The following is a 20,150-nucleotide window of genomic DNA, read 5'->3' as shown; positions in this document are numbered from 1 at the left end:
ACAGTTATAGAATCGTCATTCGAAAGGGATTCGGAATTAAGTATAAGACTTATATTAAGAGGTGTCTTTGTTGGATGAAATTACTGTGTTGTCATCCGCATAATTTGGATGATTTCACATAAAAGAATATATGATTTATAAAGATCTTAAAATGAAGGGGTCCATAAAAAGCTCGAAGGAACCATCTTGAATGCTTCTAACTAGTCGCTGCACTAAACCTAATTAACCAACAACAAGATCACAGCCTTCCAGTCTTCTAGAAGTGCAAGACATCGTTACAAAAGCAGTCAATAACCTTAGATATATCCAAGAGAATGACAGCGACCTACGACTGTCCAATGCCTTGTGCCAATCTTCACCGGGCCGTCTGACATCTATAACCTGCCTGCTAAATCTGCCTACTTCTTCACCGGGCCGTCTGACATCTATAACCTGCCTGCTAAATCTGCCTACTTCTTCACCGGGCCGTCTGACATCTATAACCTGCCTGCTAAATCTGCCTACTTCTTCACCGGGCCGTCTGACATCTATAACCTGCCTGCTAAATCTGCCTACTTCTTCACCGGGCCGTCTGACATCTAAAACCTCGACTGAAGACTTCTACAAGGAATGGAAAATGATATTAGAATATCCACTGACTTCATCACAAATTGCTAGGTCAAAGAGTTAAGAGACAGTAGTTACAATACTACCAGACATGTAGGTTTGCTTATTCACGGCATCCTTCTTCTGAAAACATAGGAATAACCTGTGCTACCTTAAGTTGAATAGGAAAGGTATTTGTATCATAAACTACAGTTATCACATTACGGGTCGTTGATTCTGTCAAAATATAGTTTAGCCGAGCTTACATCAAAAACTTCTTGGCACCAGCAGCACACCTTTAGAAAAACTAATTGCTTAGGATCTGTCTCCTGATTCCACTGTTGTCTATATTATTCCCGGTTCAGTGGAGTAGGAAGTCGTCAAAAAGTGTGTGGGGGGGGGGGGGGGGGGCAAAATTAGTTTTACCTTAAATTTTACGCACTAAACAAATCGTATGTCATCTCAGCAAAATTAGCCAATAATTATCATTTCAACATCCAATGATAATTTCGATAATTTATTTAGTACAAAATAAGTTATTTACGCAAATCAGTATATATTATTTATGGCAAAACATGAATCACCAGACCCGGCCAGGATTTTCGAAAGGGCGGGGGGTCCAGTAATTTAGTAATAATGCGAGCGCCATAGGCGCGAGCCGATTTTGTTTGCCTTTCTTTTACGAGGGATCTGAGAGGCCGCATAGCGGGTCCAGGGCAGCGCCCTGATAGGGGGTTCAAGGGGGTCTAAGCCCTCCGCGGAAAATGAATATAGCACATTTCACATAATTCGGGATCAGGCGCGGATCCAGGAGTTTTCGAAAGGGGGGTCCAGTAATTAAGTGATCATGCGAGCGCCGTAGGCGGGAGACGATTTTGTTTCCCTTTTTGCGAGAGGTCTGGGGGCCGCCCAGCGGGTCCTAGGGTGGCGAAGCCCCCCTGTGGATCTGCAATCGAAAGGGGGGGCAGTAATTTAGTGATAAAGCGAGCGCCGTAGGCGCGAGCCGAATTTTTTTGTATTTCCTCGTACCTGTCGGTAATTAGTATCACTCTATTCACGTTAAAACAGCGCATTCTTATTCATGTTGTGTTTCTGTCTTGTTCTCATTATGAACTCAAGTAACTTCACAAATTATCATCAACTTATTGAATCTATGTGATGAAGTTAAGCAAAATTTCGTATTAAGATATAAATATTGACTCACAGGTCTGAGGATTGATATACTAGTATAAAAGTCGGAATGTTCCGGATGAACAAGATAAAGTTTTAATCGTTGCCTTCAAGAAAACATTATCGGTTCGAAAATATACCGATATTTATTAAATTCGTGTTTTTTCCCCTATTTTAGATTTTGGAGATGGCGTATGATGGTCGGTCGGAGAGTGGCAGCGTTCTCTGTAAAATTATCAACCGATAAAAACTGCTTAAAGGCGGATCATCGTCAGCGAAATGTTCACCCTTGTCGCCGCCATGTTGAAACGAGGCTGCAGTCTACTACTTTACGTTTCCATTGTAACACTATGGGGGGAAATCTCTTTTATTATGGTAAGGGAGAATCGATATGTCCCACTGGCCACAAAACCAAGGATGATCAAGAAACGACTGCTAGAATCTATGTACAATTGTACAAATAGGATTCCAATAGTACAAGGTTCTGCTGATGATGTTAAGGTTTGCTGTACCATGAAAGCAAGCCAGACTTGAAGGTCGTTCCAAGATCCCTGATTCAACCTTATTCTGCGATGTGGAGGCCGTTCTCCCGTCTCAAATATATCAAAAGTATAAGGATTGAATTATTAATGACCCTTCAAACTGTTTAATGATGTTTTAATGATTTGAGCATTTAGCAAACATGATTGATTAAATGTTTACATAATAGAAACCATTGCTTCATGATTGAAATGGTATGATAGTCAAACATCCGAGGACGCACTGTCATAAATAAACTACAAGCAGATCACAAAATTATATGTTTAAAGATAACTGCACCTTAACTTCGCACCAATGAGTAATCGTCCATACAATCACTACTGTCTCTATGTCTACAATCCCGAACCATTGGGACGCCTTTTATATCTATAAATAACTATATTGAAATTGTGTGTATATAACCGGAACGTCGAATAGACTGAGACCAGTCGCCACTTAGAATTATCTGAAGGTTGTCACAATAATCAATACCGTTACAATAGTATCCATTACATGTCAATTCATTTGTTAGTTATTGAAATTAAAACGCAACACGATACATTATTCAAAATGTAAAATTAATTTCAAAATTACATAAAACATCAATCAAATTCACACAATACAACATGCTATCAAATCGGCTCCCCCTCCTCCTACAAAATCGTGTTCTGTATTATAAAAGAACTCGATCAGCCATATATTTACACAGCCATCATGTTCTCGTGTAAATACCTGCTGTCCGATTGTAGTTGTGTAGCCATATAACATAAAAATCGTTTGATAATGAAATGATCAAACCAATGACCGTGTAGTCAGACAACCAAAAGACAACAATCACACACACATTACCGGCCATTATTTTACCCTACCGGAAGTAGACCAGTGGTGCCGACAGCAATATACAGAACCAAATCCGGACAGCCAAGTCACGGATAAAAAAAGCAATCTTATGGATTGCCGAATCGTATCCTTAATTGTAGTTAATGACATTTAATTAGGGCAGTTTTCCTCTTTCTTGCCTGCATGGCTTTTCATGTTTTATTTAATTATAAAATATGTCGATAAGTGTGCGCTCAACCTGACCGCCCAATTAATGAAGATGATTGATTCATTTCGGCCGGTTCCTTTATATTAATTTCGGAATGGAAAACATGTGTATACAGCATCAAAGCATGATCACAGCAAAACCAGTATCGGGATAGAAATAGCAAAATAAATAAATAACTTGTTTATTAGCTGAACAATAACAATTGTATTCAGGATATTTATTTATTTCGATTAGAATAATGTAAACAACGGTTTGGAACCCTTCCTCTTTAAAACCTGGCCCCATAAATTTAACAGAACCATGTCAAAATCTAAATATGTGTGTATGTAGAATTCGGGTTAGTCTTGTAAGAACAATTTGACCATTAATGACTTACGTTTGTTAGACTTGACCGTTAATGATTTTTCGGCATAGCCGTATGATATTCTTTTGACCCCGGATATGACGCGACAGGTGGCGTTACTGGTCAAGATGAAGTATGTGATTGGTCAATGTAGCGGTAAATGCAAAATGCAGATATGCAGTTAAAACGAAACAAAGTTAGGATTGAATGCAAGCTGAATAAGTGGATGTATCTTTCCAAATGACACATTAATAAAATCATATTTCTGATTCAAATGCAGTCTTATTATCACCAAAAATGATTCAAAATGATATAATTTTGTTATCCGTGCTGAAACGCATTAGTTCGTTAATTTATTTCACCAGCAGTTTTACATTATAACCACCAGCATTAAAACTATGCCGTTTATCTTTTGAAAGATATTTATTGTTTTGTGCATATATGGAACTGATCAGAATATTTTGACTCTAAATGACTTTTCTATGCATAGATGGAACTGTGGTTACTCTTTTCAGAATAACTTGACAGTAATTGACTTCTCTATGCATAGAGAGAACTGCAGTTACCCTCGAAAGCATAATTTGACTTTTTATGACTTTTTATGGTGGTGCAGTTATCCCTGATGCAAAATTTTAGGTTTAGGATCTCTAAACGAATGATATCCATATATAAATATTGCTTCTTCACACAACGTATTGAATCGACTACATAAAAATAATGGTATATGAAATAAGATATATGAAATAGGAATAACTAATACGATAACCACAGGTGTACTGTAGCGCATTAAGTAATATCGAATAATTTAAAGTTTTAGAAGGATGTGATGGGATATAGGACTACGTACTCTCCTCTCGCTATCCCCAATCGATGGCCGGTAATGGTGCAGGATGTTCATGTATTTGAAATGTATTATGATTGACACACGCCACGACACCTTCACGTAATGGGTATTATAAGATTATTCCACCTCCGCTTTCCCATACTTAAATACAAGTGTATTATCCAAACACTCGGGCCCACACTAAATAATCAAATCCCAACGGATGACTAGAACACCATTAAAATCATGTATTTAGCACAGAAATTGATCCATCGTTAATTCACAGCACTCATCTTGAAACTTTGAATTAAAGTAAATATTGAAATTGATCCATCGTTGATTCACAGCATTCATATTGAAATTTTGAATTAAAGTAAATATTTAGATTTACTGCTGAATTATAACTTTAAGATGCAAAATTACATCGTACATAAATTTATTTCTGAATTTTAGAGGTTCTAAAACTAATACCGAAATTTCACTAATATCCTGTTAGAACAAATAACATACCAGGAATGATAATTCATTGGTGCATCTTGCCCAAATTGTACAAAAGATACTTATCCCCGCGGAACGCCTGGTCTTTGTCATGGTCTCCATGAAAATCTCGATTTTTTTGTGTTCAGATTTTCTCCACTTTTTATTGATTTTGAGTTCAAATTACAATTTCTTTATTACGACAGTATTGTCTGTTGTTTTTGATGTGATGGATCGCTAGCTGTCATGAATATCATCGCCATTGAAACAGAAGCATCATAATCCTGTGTACAATAACTAATTCGCGGCCATTTCAACTATCAGTTTCCGATATGAGCTCATCCACGATCGTAAATTCAATGGAAGTATACTTTATAACAGAAAAGCCTTTGTATTTGGTGAGAAGTCCACATCTGCATTTCCATATAAACGCATAAGCCTCGATGGATGATTTTCAGATTTATATAATACATAGGTATGTCATGATATATATTGATTTTATTAAATCTGTTAACGTGGAAATGAATTGGAGGGGGGATTTACTCTAAATACACACAGTTCATTCGACCGTGAAATGTTTGTTTTGTGATGTATGTGGTATTTATAGAACTTTTGCAAAAGAAAAGAGTGCATCATTCGCAGAATTACCCCCATGCGTTTTTTATTGAAATAACAACAGTTACAGTACCTCGGCTTTAGAAGGCACCAACCAACCAATTGTTTTTCCATAGACTTTAGTGTTAACGTTTTGGAGTATTTCATTCAAATTATTGAATTCGATATGACAATCATGGTTAATAACAAAAGTTTAGGGTCTCATATAACACGTAATCAAAAACAAAGTTGGGTCCTTCAGCTCAAATTTTCTCCAGCGTAGCCATTTTGAAAATGGGTGAATTTCGCAGTAAAAATTCTCAAAAATCTTAAATGTTTACCTGTTAATTATTATAACTTGAACTTTTTGAAAAAAATTCAATTAGACTTACAAAATTCATATCAACATTTCTTATTGATAATTACCTATCAGGCTACATATCTATTTTCTTACTTCATAACATACTGGCCAATCAGTGACTGCCAGACATTTTATCCTTGGCTCAACTTTCGATACACAGGGGATGTTTCAAAAATATTTTTTTTCAATTGGTTGGTTGTTCCCTATAAGACCCCAAGGCCGTAATGACAACATCTAATTATCTTCTGACCGGGACTAAAGCTACTAGACGCCAGTAGAGGTTGAAAACTAAGTTGAGAATCAAACCAACACAGGTTGTATCTATCTAAGTGAGAAGTTCAGTTAAGTTTTCTATTACTTTTGTGCCTTTCGGCTCAACAGAATCAATTTACATTTTAATTAAAATCGAAAATTTTGAAATGTGTATGTATCCGGCACAAACAATCAATATTTTGTCTGTATGATTGTCTGTATGATTGTCTGTATGATTGTCTGTATGATTGTCTGCTATAATCATCTATCTACCACTTGATGACTTGTCAACGTCTGTGTTCTACAGAAAAATGAATTGAAGAGAATCCTTTGAAGGAACCGCCATATCATCAATGTGTGGGATTATTGGTGTTTTTAAGTCTTTGAAATAAGGCAGTTAACTTTACGGTTGACCCAATGCGAGTTGAGATCGTAGGTATTTATATATAATTAATTCGCGCAATACTGTAAACATGCTGCAGTGACCTATGTAACTGCACTGCCTTCGGTGTCGGAAATGATCCTCCACAGCATAAAAAAAAACCAACTGAAAGTAAATACTAGTGTAACAGGAGAGGAGAAAATGTAGCGGCCAGACCGAGGTTCGAACCCGGGACCTCCGAACACTAGCCGGACTCTCTACCAATTGAGCTACCTGGTCACCGATGATCGACCCAGTCCAGTCCCGCTACACACCTCCCTCCTTTTTTTCAAGTCTTCGCCCTCGAAGACACACGAGACCCTTATACCACCACCGTGGGTATTTTAGTTGGGCGCCAATTTTGTAACAGGAGAGGAGAAAATGTAGCGGCCAGACCGGGGTTCGAACCCGGGACCTCCGAACACTAGCCGGATGCTCTACCAATTGAGCTACCTGGTCACCGATGATCGACCCAGTCCAGTCCCGCTACACTAGTAACGCTCAATCAAAAGAATAACTTTCTCGCTATATTCGCTGAGTATATATTTCCAGGAATATCGCGAAATTAAAACCCCGCTTAAAAAAAAAAAAAAAGAAAAACCGCTAGTATTAGTATATATGCAATATAGCCAAATTATAGAACATCTGGTTATAGCCATAAATATATCAGCACCACCTAGGCTATAATATAATCGTATAAAACTTCTCGGCTTTTTATTGTTATTTAGCCAAATCCCTTTGATGTTTTAACTATAAACATAATTACTGTTTAAACTCAACGAAAATAACGTATTCGTCTAAGGACACCAAAGGACCAGACCATGGTTAGCAGCAATTGGGTTATATTGATCCTGGTAGCATCCGTATGTGCTGGGTACATTTTGATTGGTAAAGCCAAGCCTAGACATATCAAACTGTTAGTGACATTTAATCACTGGAGCTACTAACGTCTGGGATGGGATGACGTCAGTGGACAAAGGATCACTGTCCTAAACATCACATTATAACATCCCATCATCTGAGAATGTTTGACAGAGGATAATGTTTCCCACACTTGATAGTGTCTCTCAGATAGTTGTAGAGTATACTATCATCTGGAACCGGACAATTCACCCTTGGATGTGACACAATACTGCTTTTTACCCTTGGTACTGCCACGAGACTACTTTTCACCCTTGGTACTGTAACAAGACTGTTTTCACCCTTGGTACTGTAACAAGACTGTTTTCACCCTTGGTACTGCCACGAGACTGCTTTTCATCCCTTCGTACGTCAACAAGACTGTTGTGCACCCTTCGTATGTCAACAAGACTGTTGTGCACCTTTGGTACCGAAGCAGGACTATTCTCAACCTTCAGTCAGCTAGTGGTATCAACAGATGTCATGGAAATTATAAAAGATTTGCTGAAGATCAAAAACACTAATTTCCTGGCAAAATTAGTAAGCATAACATTTATACTGTTTTGTTTGTTGGATTGTATAATTGCTGCAGAAGAAATAAGAATGTTTAAAAGTTCACTGAGGAATAATTTACAAAACATGACGCTACCTACACGTAAATTATGGACAATCACAAACCTAACGACGACATTCCGGTGCGCTGAACACTGCAAAAACGACGATGCGTGTGTCAGTTTTTTCTACAACAATGATTCTCATTTATGTGAGGGTCATTCCATCACTTTAGGAGTTACAAACGGGTCAATCCCTGCTGTCGGTAATAAGTATTATGTAGATGAAGATGGTAAGTAACAGTTATCCTCGTGATGTTATTGTTGTCGGTGGTGTAGACGTTTGGACTATAATTGATGTTTAAGGATCATTGGTAACACGTTTTCTTCAAATGTTTTACCAGAAGAAATAATTAAGCTCAGTAGATTGATCGCCATTATAAGCATTATATTTACATTGTTATGATATGTTGTCCACAGAAAGTACTATATTGTCTGTAGGAAATTGTTTTGGTTATGATAACAGTATTTTTCTTCTGGTATTGCGTGGTCCCCCTCACGTAACACCTGCATGACCTAATTAACCTTATGAAACTTTAAACCCAAACTACATTTGAGCGCGTCATTTCCCCTCTCACCTGAACACCTGTAATACCACTGGGACATGATTGAAATGTTCGCGTACAAGATAAACGGTTAAAATATGTTAATTAAGTTGTCAGTTTGAAAAGTGAAGATAGAGAATATTATTGATTGAATCATACGATCTCTTTTATCAACTCAGGGAAGATATTTGTAAACATTCCTAATAAATTATTTTACATCATGAATTGATAATAATTTATAGAATATATTACTTTTACATTCATCTATCTAAAACGTTACTTTTAATATGAGTTACCGTACGGTGTTACAGGTGTTCAGGTGAGAGGGGAAATGACGTAAGGGGGTCTGGGGTTTAAAGTTTCAAGATCACACAGGTGTTACGTGAGGGGGTCAATGACGCCATGGGGTCTGGGGTTAAATTTTTATGATCACACAGGTGTTACGTGAGGGGGTCAATGACGTCATGGGGTCTGGGGTTTAAAGTATCACAAGGTTAAGTCGGTCACACAGGTGTCACGTGAGGGGTCAATGACGCGCTCAAATGTAGGTCAAGTTGGGGGATAAAAAGTCACGTTGGGGTATAAAGAGACGTATATACTACTAGTGTACCTTTCAGATTGTTTATACAGGCATATTTGCTCTATTATTTTCATATATCTTTGCCTATCACATCAGTAATGTTGGGAAAAAAATCTATGTAAATTGCCATTATTTGAAATAGAGGAAAGGAATAATATATATTCTAAGCTATATATCTATTTATTAGCACAATGTATCATATACACTCTGTGTTGGTGATCCGAAGATAGCGATTTGAATTTCCTGTCGTAGTTGTACCGAGAGAAATATATATAATATATGTACAATTCGTATCCATGTATGTAAATACATTGCGATCCAGGTATTCTATATGACCTTATAGACGACTTCCACAATGATCATGTCAGGGTATCGGGCCGACCATCACTGCGCCATTGAAACGTTCTTTTTATCACTTTTGCTGATTTGACCAATCAAATTAATGATTAGAAAATACCAAAATAATTGACCAATCAGAAAGCCCGACATATATGTCAGCACCTGGACAGGGGAAACTACTTTTTTTGTTTACAAATTATCGCTGTAGTCCTAGTTAGCATACGGGGTAGGGTTTTCGTTGATGAAAAATGTAATAAACAGAATATCTAACAGTGTCTTCATTAAAACCAAATATATTTCACTCGTGTGGCTAATATTTTGATATTTTTCACTCGTGCTGCGCACTCGTGAAAAATATCAAAATATTAGCCCCACTCGTGAAATATATTTGGTATTACTGAAGACACTGTTAGATATCCTCTATATATTAATTGCATTTTTTCAAGTGAAATATATCAAAATCATCAAACTGACCCCATATTTTAAGATGAGCAGTTTTTTTGTTTTGTTTTAGTTTCTTTGTTTTTTTGTTTTTGTTTTTTTTTTTGTTTTTTGTTTTTGTTGTTGTTGTAATGAAATATCAGATTTTGCAGTGAAAATATATTCTTGTATTTGTTTTTTACCAACCAGAGCGAACGTTTGTATTCACCTCGTTGAAACTTGACAATCGAAAATTAAATAGATATATGGGTTATTCCTTGAAATTTCAGACTAATTTGTGATAAAATACTCTCTTTAAGTTAGATTTTTATGCACAGATTTTCCAATAACAGCAGAAAACGCTTTAGCTGCGCTGTCCAGTCCTTTCAAAATGGCGCCGTCAAGTTGGCGTGGAGTAACGTCACAAAGAGACGATGATATGAATTATGTTACTGATTTTTGACAATATAAAGTTTTCGATGTTTTCATTTTAATTTCAATTATTTTTTAATTATTTTTTAGCATAGAAACGCAATAAAAAGAAAATTGATTGACGGCCCGAATAATGCTTCGCTCCGGAAATAATTCAATAGCCTCTATATTTTTTACAATGTACCTTTCAGATTGTTTATACAGGCAAAATTGCTCTATTACTTTCATATATCTTTGCCTTTCACATCAGTAATGTTGGAAAAAAAATCTATGTAAATTGCCATTATTTGAAATAGAGGAAAGGAATAATATATATATATATATATATATATTGTTTTCCAATCTCGCTGTATTTGTACAGGAAACTGCAGTGTATAGTGATAAAAACATAACTATTGTTTAAACTAAAGAATGGATCGAAAAATGATGTATACGAGGCTGAATTATCTATATTTTAATGGTATGTATAGTGTTACATTAAAAGCAGCAAAATTGACCATTTTTTTAATTAAAACTTATATACCTACTCTTAACATTTGCCGTGTTATCTGTGTTAGGAAATATTGATTGTGTAATATTTATCTTTGCGCTGCAGTGTCACTATATACGAAGCAATAAACTCCGTTTCGGTTCATATGGAACAACCAATCAATTGAAAAAAATAGATTTTTGAAACATCCCTTGTTTATAGAAAGTTGAGCCAAGGATAAAATGTCTGACAGTCACTGATTGGCCCGTATGTTATGAAGTAAGAAATTAGATATGTAGCCTGATAACTATCCATAAGAAATGTTGATATAAATTGTCTTAGTCCGATTAAGTTCACGTAATATTAATTAACAGGTAAACATTTCAGATTTTTGAGAATTTTTACTGCGAAATTCACCCATTTTCAAAATGGCTACCCTGGAAAAAATTTGAACTGAAGGACCCAACTTTCTTTTTTGATTACGTGTTGTATGAGACCCTAAACTTTCGTTATAAACCATAATTGCCATATTGAATTCAAGAGTTGTAATGATATACTCCAAAACGTTAACACTAAAGTCTATTGAAAAACAATTGGTCGGTTTGTCCCTATAGGACTATGAACCGAAATGAGTATGAATACTTTGGAGAGATGAATGTTAACAGACAATTCCAGGCTCACTCTCCCTCCTGATTGTCGGAATGTGCAGTACCGTGTCAGTAGGTTTATCATCTGGAATAATGTAGGCATTGTCACTAAGCTGACGAGACATGCATGTATCTGAAGAAAGATTAGCCATACCCTTCTAGTTGTGTAGTGGGCCAGTAACCCTGGTTACCATGTGACGTAATATATAGCAGCCGTATCTCCAAAAACAAAAAGCAGGAAGCTGGCATACTTTCTATGATGACCGCATTACTCAGTTTTCAAAATCAGGGGACATGCATCCGCAGTATGACGTAATAAACAAACAATTTCATTCATAATGACGACAAGTATTCCAAGCGTAATTACAACACTTTAAGGCAAGAAGAGTGCAAACCAAGAAAAGAATTGATCTAATTCATAATAAGCGATTTATTATTCTTTTCAAATTCTCCATTCGAGGAGAAAGCGCGTGAAATGATTCAACATTCCAGATGCTGTTGGAGATATATTTGATTTGATTTCTGGTAGCAATCATATTTTCGTATAAGGGGTGAAAATATATAAATACACCCTGAACGCCAAGGAGGTCTATCATTTGGCCAGTTTGTAGAGTGATCCGCATTGTAGAGGGTCTGCTTTTGTACCATCACATGTACCAATATAATAGTTGTGCTAGATATGTAATATACATTTATGGCCCTCTGGGTAGGGTGATATGAAGGTTTGTATAATTGAAGGAGTCATATTCCCCGAGGGCCAAGTAGACAAACCTTCATATCACCCTACCAAGAGGGCCATAAACTGTTTATTATAGAGAAAAAAGTATAAGTCAAGTTCAATCAAATAGACTCTTTAATTCAATTGTTTTTTTCACAATTAATTTCAAATTTCAGTTTGTTTACAAAACGATACTGGCAAGAACGACAACTCTTGCGAGAATCAGAGAGAGGGTCGCCATGGGGGCACGCGCTCCAGGGAGATATGATGTTTTAATTCCCTGGCTCAGGGGAATATAATGTTTTATTTCCTGGCTACGTAAGGTGTTTCGGCTAATGGCAGGCACTGTTATTAACATGAGGTGTAATGATAATAATATATTCACACACAATCGAGTTCTGTTTGACCAGTATGCAGTGTTTATTTCATAATACAAAGTACATTGTATGTACAAAATATGTACAATGTTAGATTTCACAGGCTATGAGATTCCTTCGTTTTCACCTGTTGTCAACGTCATTGATTTGCGATATTTGCTTGAAAACGTCTTTGACAGTCTTTTGAGTAAAACTCGCCTTCATCTTCATGATCAAATCTTCTATCATTTTTTCAATTCATCCAGATGAGAAAGATATCGGTCATAATTATCTTTTTTTTTTCGTTTTTAGCGATTAGATAAAGTACGTCCCGCTTACGCCTCTGCAGTCAAATTTATCTTATTTTCATTTTCCGCTTCGATATCTTACGCCTTATCTGTTTCCGTACCAGCACATTGTCAAGTGCATATTTCCATTCACCTGAACTACTCTTAATCTGCGTTGGCGGAAACATTTGTTATCAGAAACAAGAAACAAATGTTAGGCAAATTCGCATTGTTTTAATATTTAATTATTTCTTTCACTATACAAAAAACGGTCAATAGACTGATAAATCGTATCTTCTATGCTATATTTGGTTATAGTGGACATGGCTTCATCACCAAGAGGTAACCACAAACAAATCGGCGAAGGTCCAGCTAAAACAAACAGATAAATATGTGACAAGATATGTCAATAAGCTGTAAACATAAATGTAGTCAGCCGTCACTTTGAATTGCTGTAATTTAAGGAAAATATGAACTAAATACTTTATTACTATCAGCATTATTATGGCAGGAACCGCAGAGATAGAAATAGCAAAGAGCATGCTAAAGATCCGAAAATTCCATCTCAGTACTTGACACTACCACCACAAAAAATCTTGATGGCAAATTCTAAACTGTAAATTGTCTTAGAATTTATCAAATCAATAAAAGTGTAAAATACCAGCAATCATAAACTTCCAAAAGTTCCAAGTGACAAGTTAGCAGGAAATCCTTGCTTGCAGCCACAAAAGAGGATGAACGACAAATTGTCAAATTTGCAAGAAATTCACTGTATATACTCAAAATATCATATTAGCAGGAAAATCCCTGCTGTGAACTACTCCAGATTGTCCCTATACATTAGTAGTGATAGAAAGATAATTGAAGCATCCATTACAATCATAATGTAAAGTATTGTCTATCAATGTAACCATTGAATTGGCACTATTGTAGATGAAACACTCTCTGGTCAAGCTTTAGATATGAATAGATACCTTGCTGTAAACTCTGTAAGAAAAAAATCCCAAAGTCTGAAACTTATATATACCCGATCCTCAAAAACATGCACAGTTGACATAATCTGATACATCCCCACATGGATTATTTACATGAATCACCATGTTTGTATGTAGTTATTTAAGTACATCGATCATGCTGATATATCGCTGTTAACAAGGGAACAGAAGATGAAATAAGAATTTATTTAAATGTTGATATAACCTTCTAAATAGGGAACAACCAACCAATTGAAAAAATAGATTTTTGAAACAGCCCCTGTGTATAGGTTGAGCCAAGGATAAAATGTCTGGCAGCCACTGATTGGCCAGTATGTTATGAAGCGAGAAAATAGATATGTAGCCTGATAGGTAACTATCAATAAGAAATGTCCGATTGATTTTTTCCCCAAAAGTTCAGGTACTAATAATTAACAGGTAAACATTTAAGATTTTTGAGAATTTTTACTGCGAAATTCACCAATTTTCAAAATGGCTACCCTGGAGAAAGTTTGAGTAGAAGGACCAAACTTTATTTTTTGATTAGGTGTTATATGAGACCCTAAACCTTTGTTATAAACCATAATTGTCATATTGAATTCAAGAATTTGAATGAAATACTCCAAAACGTTAACACTAAAGTCTATGGGAAAACAATTGGTTGGTTGATCTCTAAATATAGATTCGAAATATGTTTTACACCAGATAAAATTGGCTCTATTCAGGCCCATCAGTGTTACTAAAAGTTAAATAAATAACTCCAGTGATTAAAGATTAAAACAAATACCAACTTAAGGGCATACTTCATAAGGGGCAAAGTACAAAGTAAACACTATTTATGTTTTGAATGTTTAGAATCATTTGTGAGAATTGTTATAAAGGAATGTGTCATTATAGTATTGAATTTAAAGATAATTTCATGTTAAAAATGACAATAGCAAATACTAGTTGAGGTGTTATGGTTAACCTGTGATCAACATAGTTAACCACCTGATTAACGGCGTAACTTATACACTAGGGATAACTAAGTAAGCCTGTAAAAAAAGCAACGACAACAAAAAACAACAAACAAACAAACAAAAAACGAAAAACAAAAAAAAACAAAAAACAAAAAAACAACAACAATAAAAAAAAATCATAGATAACATACGGCCAGTACGTAATCTTTAATCGCTGGCACTAATTTTCAACCAATGAAAATCCGTACCTGTTTTTTTTAGACAACATTAAATCGCCATCAATGGATTTTTTATTGTTAATTGTTCTTCTGAAAATAATTTGATGTCAAACACCAGTTAAAAATCCTATACTATGTCCCAAGATTATCTGTTATGGTAACATGCTTGGGTTTTTTATGACTCAAGGTGAAGGTTATATAGGCGATGAAAATCCGCACCTAACTTTTTATACAAACATAGACATTTTCATTCATTGTCAATGGAATTTTGTTAATTATCCTCTGACATGACAAATACTAGTTAATAGGTTCTTTCAGATGCTATGTCCCAAGATTATCTGTCATGGTAACGTGCTTGTTTTTTGTTTTTTTTCCCCTATTTATTTATTTATTTATCTTATCTATTTTTTATCATTATTATTTATTTAAGGTGAAGGCTATATAGGCGATGCTTGTACTACATCCTCGGATTGCTACGTCACAGACTCAGAGTGTCGCGGTGGCGCATGTTGGTGCTCTCCTGGATACAGTTTTTGGCCATCGTCAAGGTCCTGTGCCGCAAGTAAGTGTGTTTCTTTGTAAATAAATAGAGTAAGTGTAATAAGTTTTCATACAGTTTCTGGCCAACGTCAAGGTCCTGTGCCAAAAGTAAGTGAGTTTCTTTGTACACAAAAATAGTAAGTGTAATAAATTGTCATCATGAGAAATGGTAAAGGATTTATGTTGTGTGTAAGTAATAATGAGTTTCAAAGGCCATCTTCAAATCAAATGGTTAATAATTTGCATCTTACTGTGATAGTTAATAAAATATGCATAATTAAAAATGAATAGACGAAAATAATGGAACAGTGGCCTATATCATTTTTTTGTTTGTTTTTTTTTTTGTAATTTTGATTAAGTCTTGCTAGTCTAGGTTGGTTCCAACTGTTTACAGAAGTTGATGAATTTCGCGGAGCTATAAAGAAATGTAACATTTCACACATTTTCCCCTTGAAAATCAGATCGCATTGATTACATTTGAGCAAAACTAGCGAATATATGCATAGATTCAATAACAAATAATATTGCAAACTACACCGTTCTACATGCACGAGTTGAAAACGGATACATGTAGATGGTATAGAGAGCGTATGATGTTCACAATACCGTTGTCCTATATACCATGTAATGTATGTAAATCCCCTGTCCATATTGAGGGAGAAAATTGTATTCAACGTTGAATACACTTATACATCATACAATCAATCAATCAATTTTAAAGTCTGGGATCCACAGAAATGATTGCTGCCTGACCGAAATGTTTCAAAAGCTTCCTGATGTGACCGGCGTTATCGCTTTGAGTCTCTTCAACACATCCTCAGGAAGTCTTCTTCAGAATGTTTTTTTTTTCTGTACAAACATGTATATTCTTTGAAGCGTAATTAGGACTATGATCTATAATGTATATCCGTGATAATGGAACATTATGTATGTTTTTATACCCCCGCAACGAAGTTAGGGGGATATACTGGAATCAGGTTGTCTGTCTGTCCGTCCGTCGGTCCGTCCGTCCGTCTGTCTGTAGACACATTTTGTCCGCACAACTCCTCCTAAACCGATGGGCCGATTCCAATGAAACTTCACACACATATTAATGATCATGTGTAGATGTGCATGCCACATTCTTTTTCTCAAAATTATGGTTGCTATGGTAACTCTTCACTATAAGCAGGTTTTCTGATAAGAACCATAACTTTCAATTTGTCCAAACAACTCCTCCTAAACCAAAGGGCCGATTTCAATGACACTTCACACAAATATAGAGGACCATGTGTAAATGTGCATACCACTTTCTTTTTCTCAAAATTATGGTTGCTGTGGCAACTGGTCACTTTAAACAGGTTTTCTGATAAGAACCATAACTTTTAAGTTTGTGCTTGTGCGGACAACTCCTAAACTGAAAGGCCGATTTCAATGAAGCATCACACAAATAAAGAGGACCATGTGTAGATGTGCATCTCACATTCTTTTTCTCAAAATTATGGTTGCTATGGAAACTGGTCACTATATTGCTGGGTTATCTTAGTTAGCCTCTAATTAACAGTTCCAATTCACCATTGACTCGCGGGGGTATTAGTCAGCCATCCTGGCGACAGTTCTAGTTATCTTTGGTGTTTCCCCGTCATTTAAATGTGATGTCATAAGACAGTTTTTTGTTGTAGGCTTTACCGTATCTGTAAAATTTCTGATGAAATAAAACTTTGGAATGTAAATATCATAGTTTATGACGGCATGAAACAATGCAGAATAAGGATCCGTAAGCAAAATTTCTATTATAATTCAGAATCTATAAAACGATGTCAAGGAATGGACGTAATAGAGATTTATATTGAAACCCACAAGAGTCATAGAACCTTGACAGTGGGGCCACCAGGCATATCCATGGAAGTACAACACGTCTGATATCATATCGCACTGAGGAATATATTGTTTTCCATCACAATTACAGTCTCTAACAATTGTGTTTTAACACCTGTAGACATCCATTATGTTACAGTGAACCTTCCCTTAAAAGGCGATGTGCGGAATCGATCATTCTAGGTTATAGTAATAAAAATGAATTGAAAATGAATTCCGAATACCGAACCGATTTTGTGTCAAGAATGGTTTAAATGTACCTAAAATTACTTCTGTAAAAGCCTGTCTTACCTGAGCGTACGTGACAGGTGCCTGGCCACCCAACATTGAAAATGACACCTGTGGTGGTTGTTGTCATCGGCTTTGTCTTGGACATACATGTGTAGTAGGTAAATTGGTAGATAACACCTGTTAGAGGAATATTATGATTTAATTGTGTACTGATTAAAACAGTACTGATGAAACCAAATTACCAAACATATGTAGTAGGTAAATTGGTACATAACACCTATTATTAGAGAAGCATTATGGTTTATATGTGTACTAATCAAAACAGTCGAGATAAAATCATGCAAATCACTTCACATCATTATGTAATCGAAAACTATTCTCTTGGGGCCAACGGAATGATTATTTCTGGTAATAATATCTATAATGAAGCTGATTTCATTTAGCTAACATCTTGTTCTCTGTAATTTGTTTTGCAGATTGCACTATATACGGAACCGATTACACCGAAGTATCCAATCACTTCCTCATCCAGAATAATGAGGAGGCCATTCAGAATATCACCTTTGAGACCTGTGTTCAGTCATGCATATCGGTGACACTTTACACGTGCGTCACGTTTGAATTCGGCTGGCAGACCAATGACTGTTTCCTCCAGAGTGTCACGAAGCTTGACAAACCTGATAAGTGGTATGAAGACCAAAATGACCGTGGATTTGTCCACTACCAGCGAGACTGTGTCTGAAGTCAAGGATATTCCAACTTCGTGTTTGGTTCTCTAAGGTCACTCATACTACAGCACTGGGGATTATTCTTAAACTATTGGATTGATGTTACTTTTCATAGAAAATTGATTATTTGGATGGGTTCATCATACCATTTATGAAATTTAAGAAGTGTTGTTTTTCTGAATGAGGAACGGTTCACTCTATCGTATTTGCCAATGCATACACAGGCAAAATGTGTATCAAGTCAATTTCAGATGAAAGATTTCCAAGTCAAATTGACCTGACTAAAGCAGATTAGTCGATTCATGTCAAGAAATTGACCTCAAAATGATCTGCAATTGACCTGAACATTTCTTCATGTGAAATTGACTTCAATTTCATGTCATTTTTAGGTCAATTTGTCAATATGTGTTCAGGTCAAATTTACCTCAAAACATTTTCCCAGTGTAGTGGTCATTTTCACAAGGAACTATGATTGGACAAAATCCGTATCATCAGAAAAAGATCATATTATTAATAATATTCCTGCTACAACATTTTTCTAATTGAGTAGCGATGCGTTTCATCATTCATACATACTCGTGTTAGTCCAGTTATTTAAAGATAAGAAATATTTTCAAATCATGTTCAATAATGCAACTAAATTTTGGAAACGAACAAGCCTCTGTAATGTCTATAAGCTTAAACAAAAATTTGTGTTTTATAATGTTCATTTGTTGTTTATATGATTGTAAGCTAAATTATATACAATGGTAGCAGTTTATGTTTAATCTGACAGTTGACACCTGGTTAACTTTGTACGTTATGTAAAATAAAATAAGGAAAATGCATTACATATTCGGTAACTAAGTACTCGAAACTGGCTGCGTCCATTATTCGCATTATTAGACCTACATAATCATTGTCAAAGAAATCCGTTCTCGACATAAATTATACATTTCTTGGCCTTGTTGAAGGGAGGTACATGTACATGTATGATGATATGTTTATCAGATGCATAAAAGGCCTAATTGATTAGTTTTGAGCCTAATATTGAATTATTTAAATTTTGCCGGACATCTTGCATTATTTTTCAACATAATCCCCTTCAGTATCTCAACACTTTTGGCAGTGGTACTTAAGGGCCGCAATGCCACTTTTATAGAACTCCTTTTCTTGGCTGTTTAGAAAGTCTTCCACTGCATGTTAGGGTTAGGGTTAAGGTTAGGGTTAGGGTTAGGGTTAGGGGGCCTGAATAGCCGTTTTCAGTTTTGGAAATAGATACATGTCTCATGGTGCGAGATCATGTGAATAAGGCGGATACTCAATCAATTTTAAAAAGCCACAACCTTGAATGGCAGCCATGGCAATGACAGACTCTTTCACCCTAACACTAATTTCAACCGATTTTGTCCATTTTGCAGAAGCCGCTTGTCTTGTTTATTTTAGAGTGCTACCGTGTCGATATAAACTAACCAAATGAGACCAGTCCTTGGGTACATGGCCCTTATAGTCACAGAATAGTAGGACTTAAAAATAACATCCTTCAGTACCTCCTTCAATACGAGGCTCACAACTTATCAATCAGCCCTCGTACCATTTTACCAAGGGCAATATGACTTGTCGTGGGTAAATACATCTACCATGTCACTCCACAACTAGTGCAATAAAGTGTTTATAATATCAAAATCAAAATACATGGCTATCAAAGACTTCATTTTGACAACATTAAATTCAATGAATTACAATAAGAAAAAAAATACATTTTTT

At 35.8% G+C, this 20,150-nt stretch overlaps 1 protein-coding gene across 1 annotated transcript; it reads left to right on the top strand.

Annotated features, from left to right (window-relative positions):
- Positions 1-7,563: 7,563 nt before the first annotated feature.
- LOC117337098 lies at positions 7,564-19,802 on the top strand. The gene is made up of 3 exons (XM_033897884.1): positions 7,564-8,337; positions 15,479-15,610; positions 18,153-19,802. The coding sequence occupies exons 1-3, from the start codon at positions 7,893-7,895 to the stop codon at positions 18,416-18,418; spliced, it is 843 nt and encodes a 280-aa protein (XP_033753775.1). The 5' UTR covers positions 7,564-7,892; the 3' UTR covers positions 18,419-19,802.
- Positions 19,803-20,150: the final 348 nt, after the last annotated feature.

Source organism: Pecten maximus, chromosome 11 (genome assembly GCF_902652985.1).
Source record: "Pecten maximus chromosome 11, xPecMax1.1, whole genome shotgun sequence".
NCBI classification, from domain to species: Eukaryota; Metazoa; Mollusca; class Bivalvia; order Pectinida; family Pectinidae; genus Pecten; species Pecten maximus.
The sequence above is the reverse complement of the archived record's forward strand: the minus strand, read 5'-3'. Positions and strand labels throughout refer to the sequence as shown.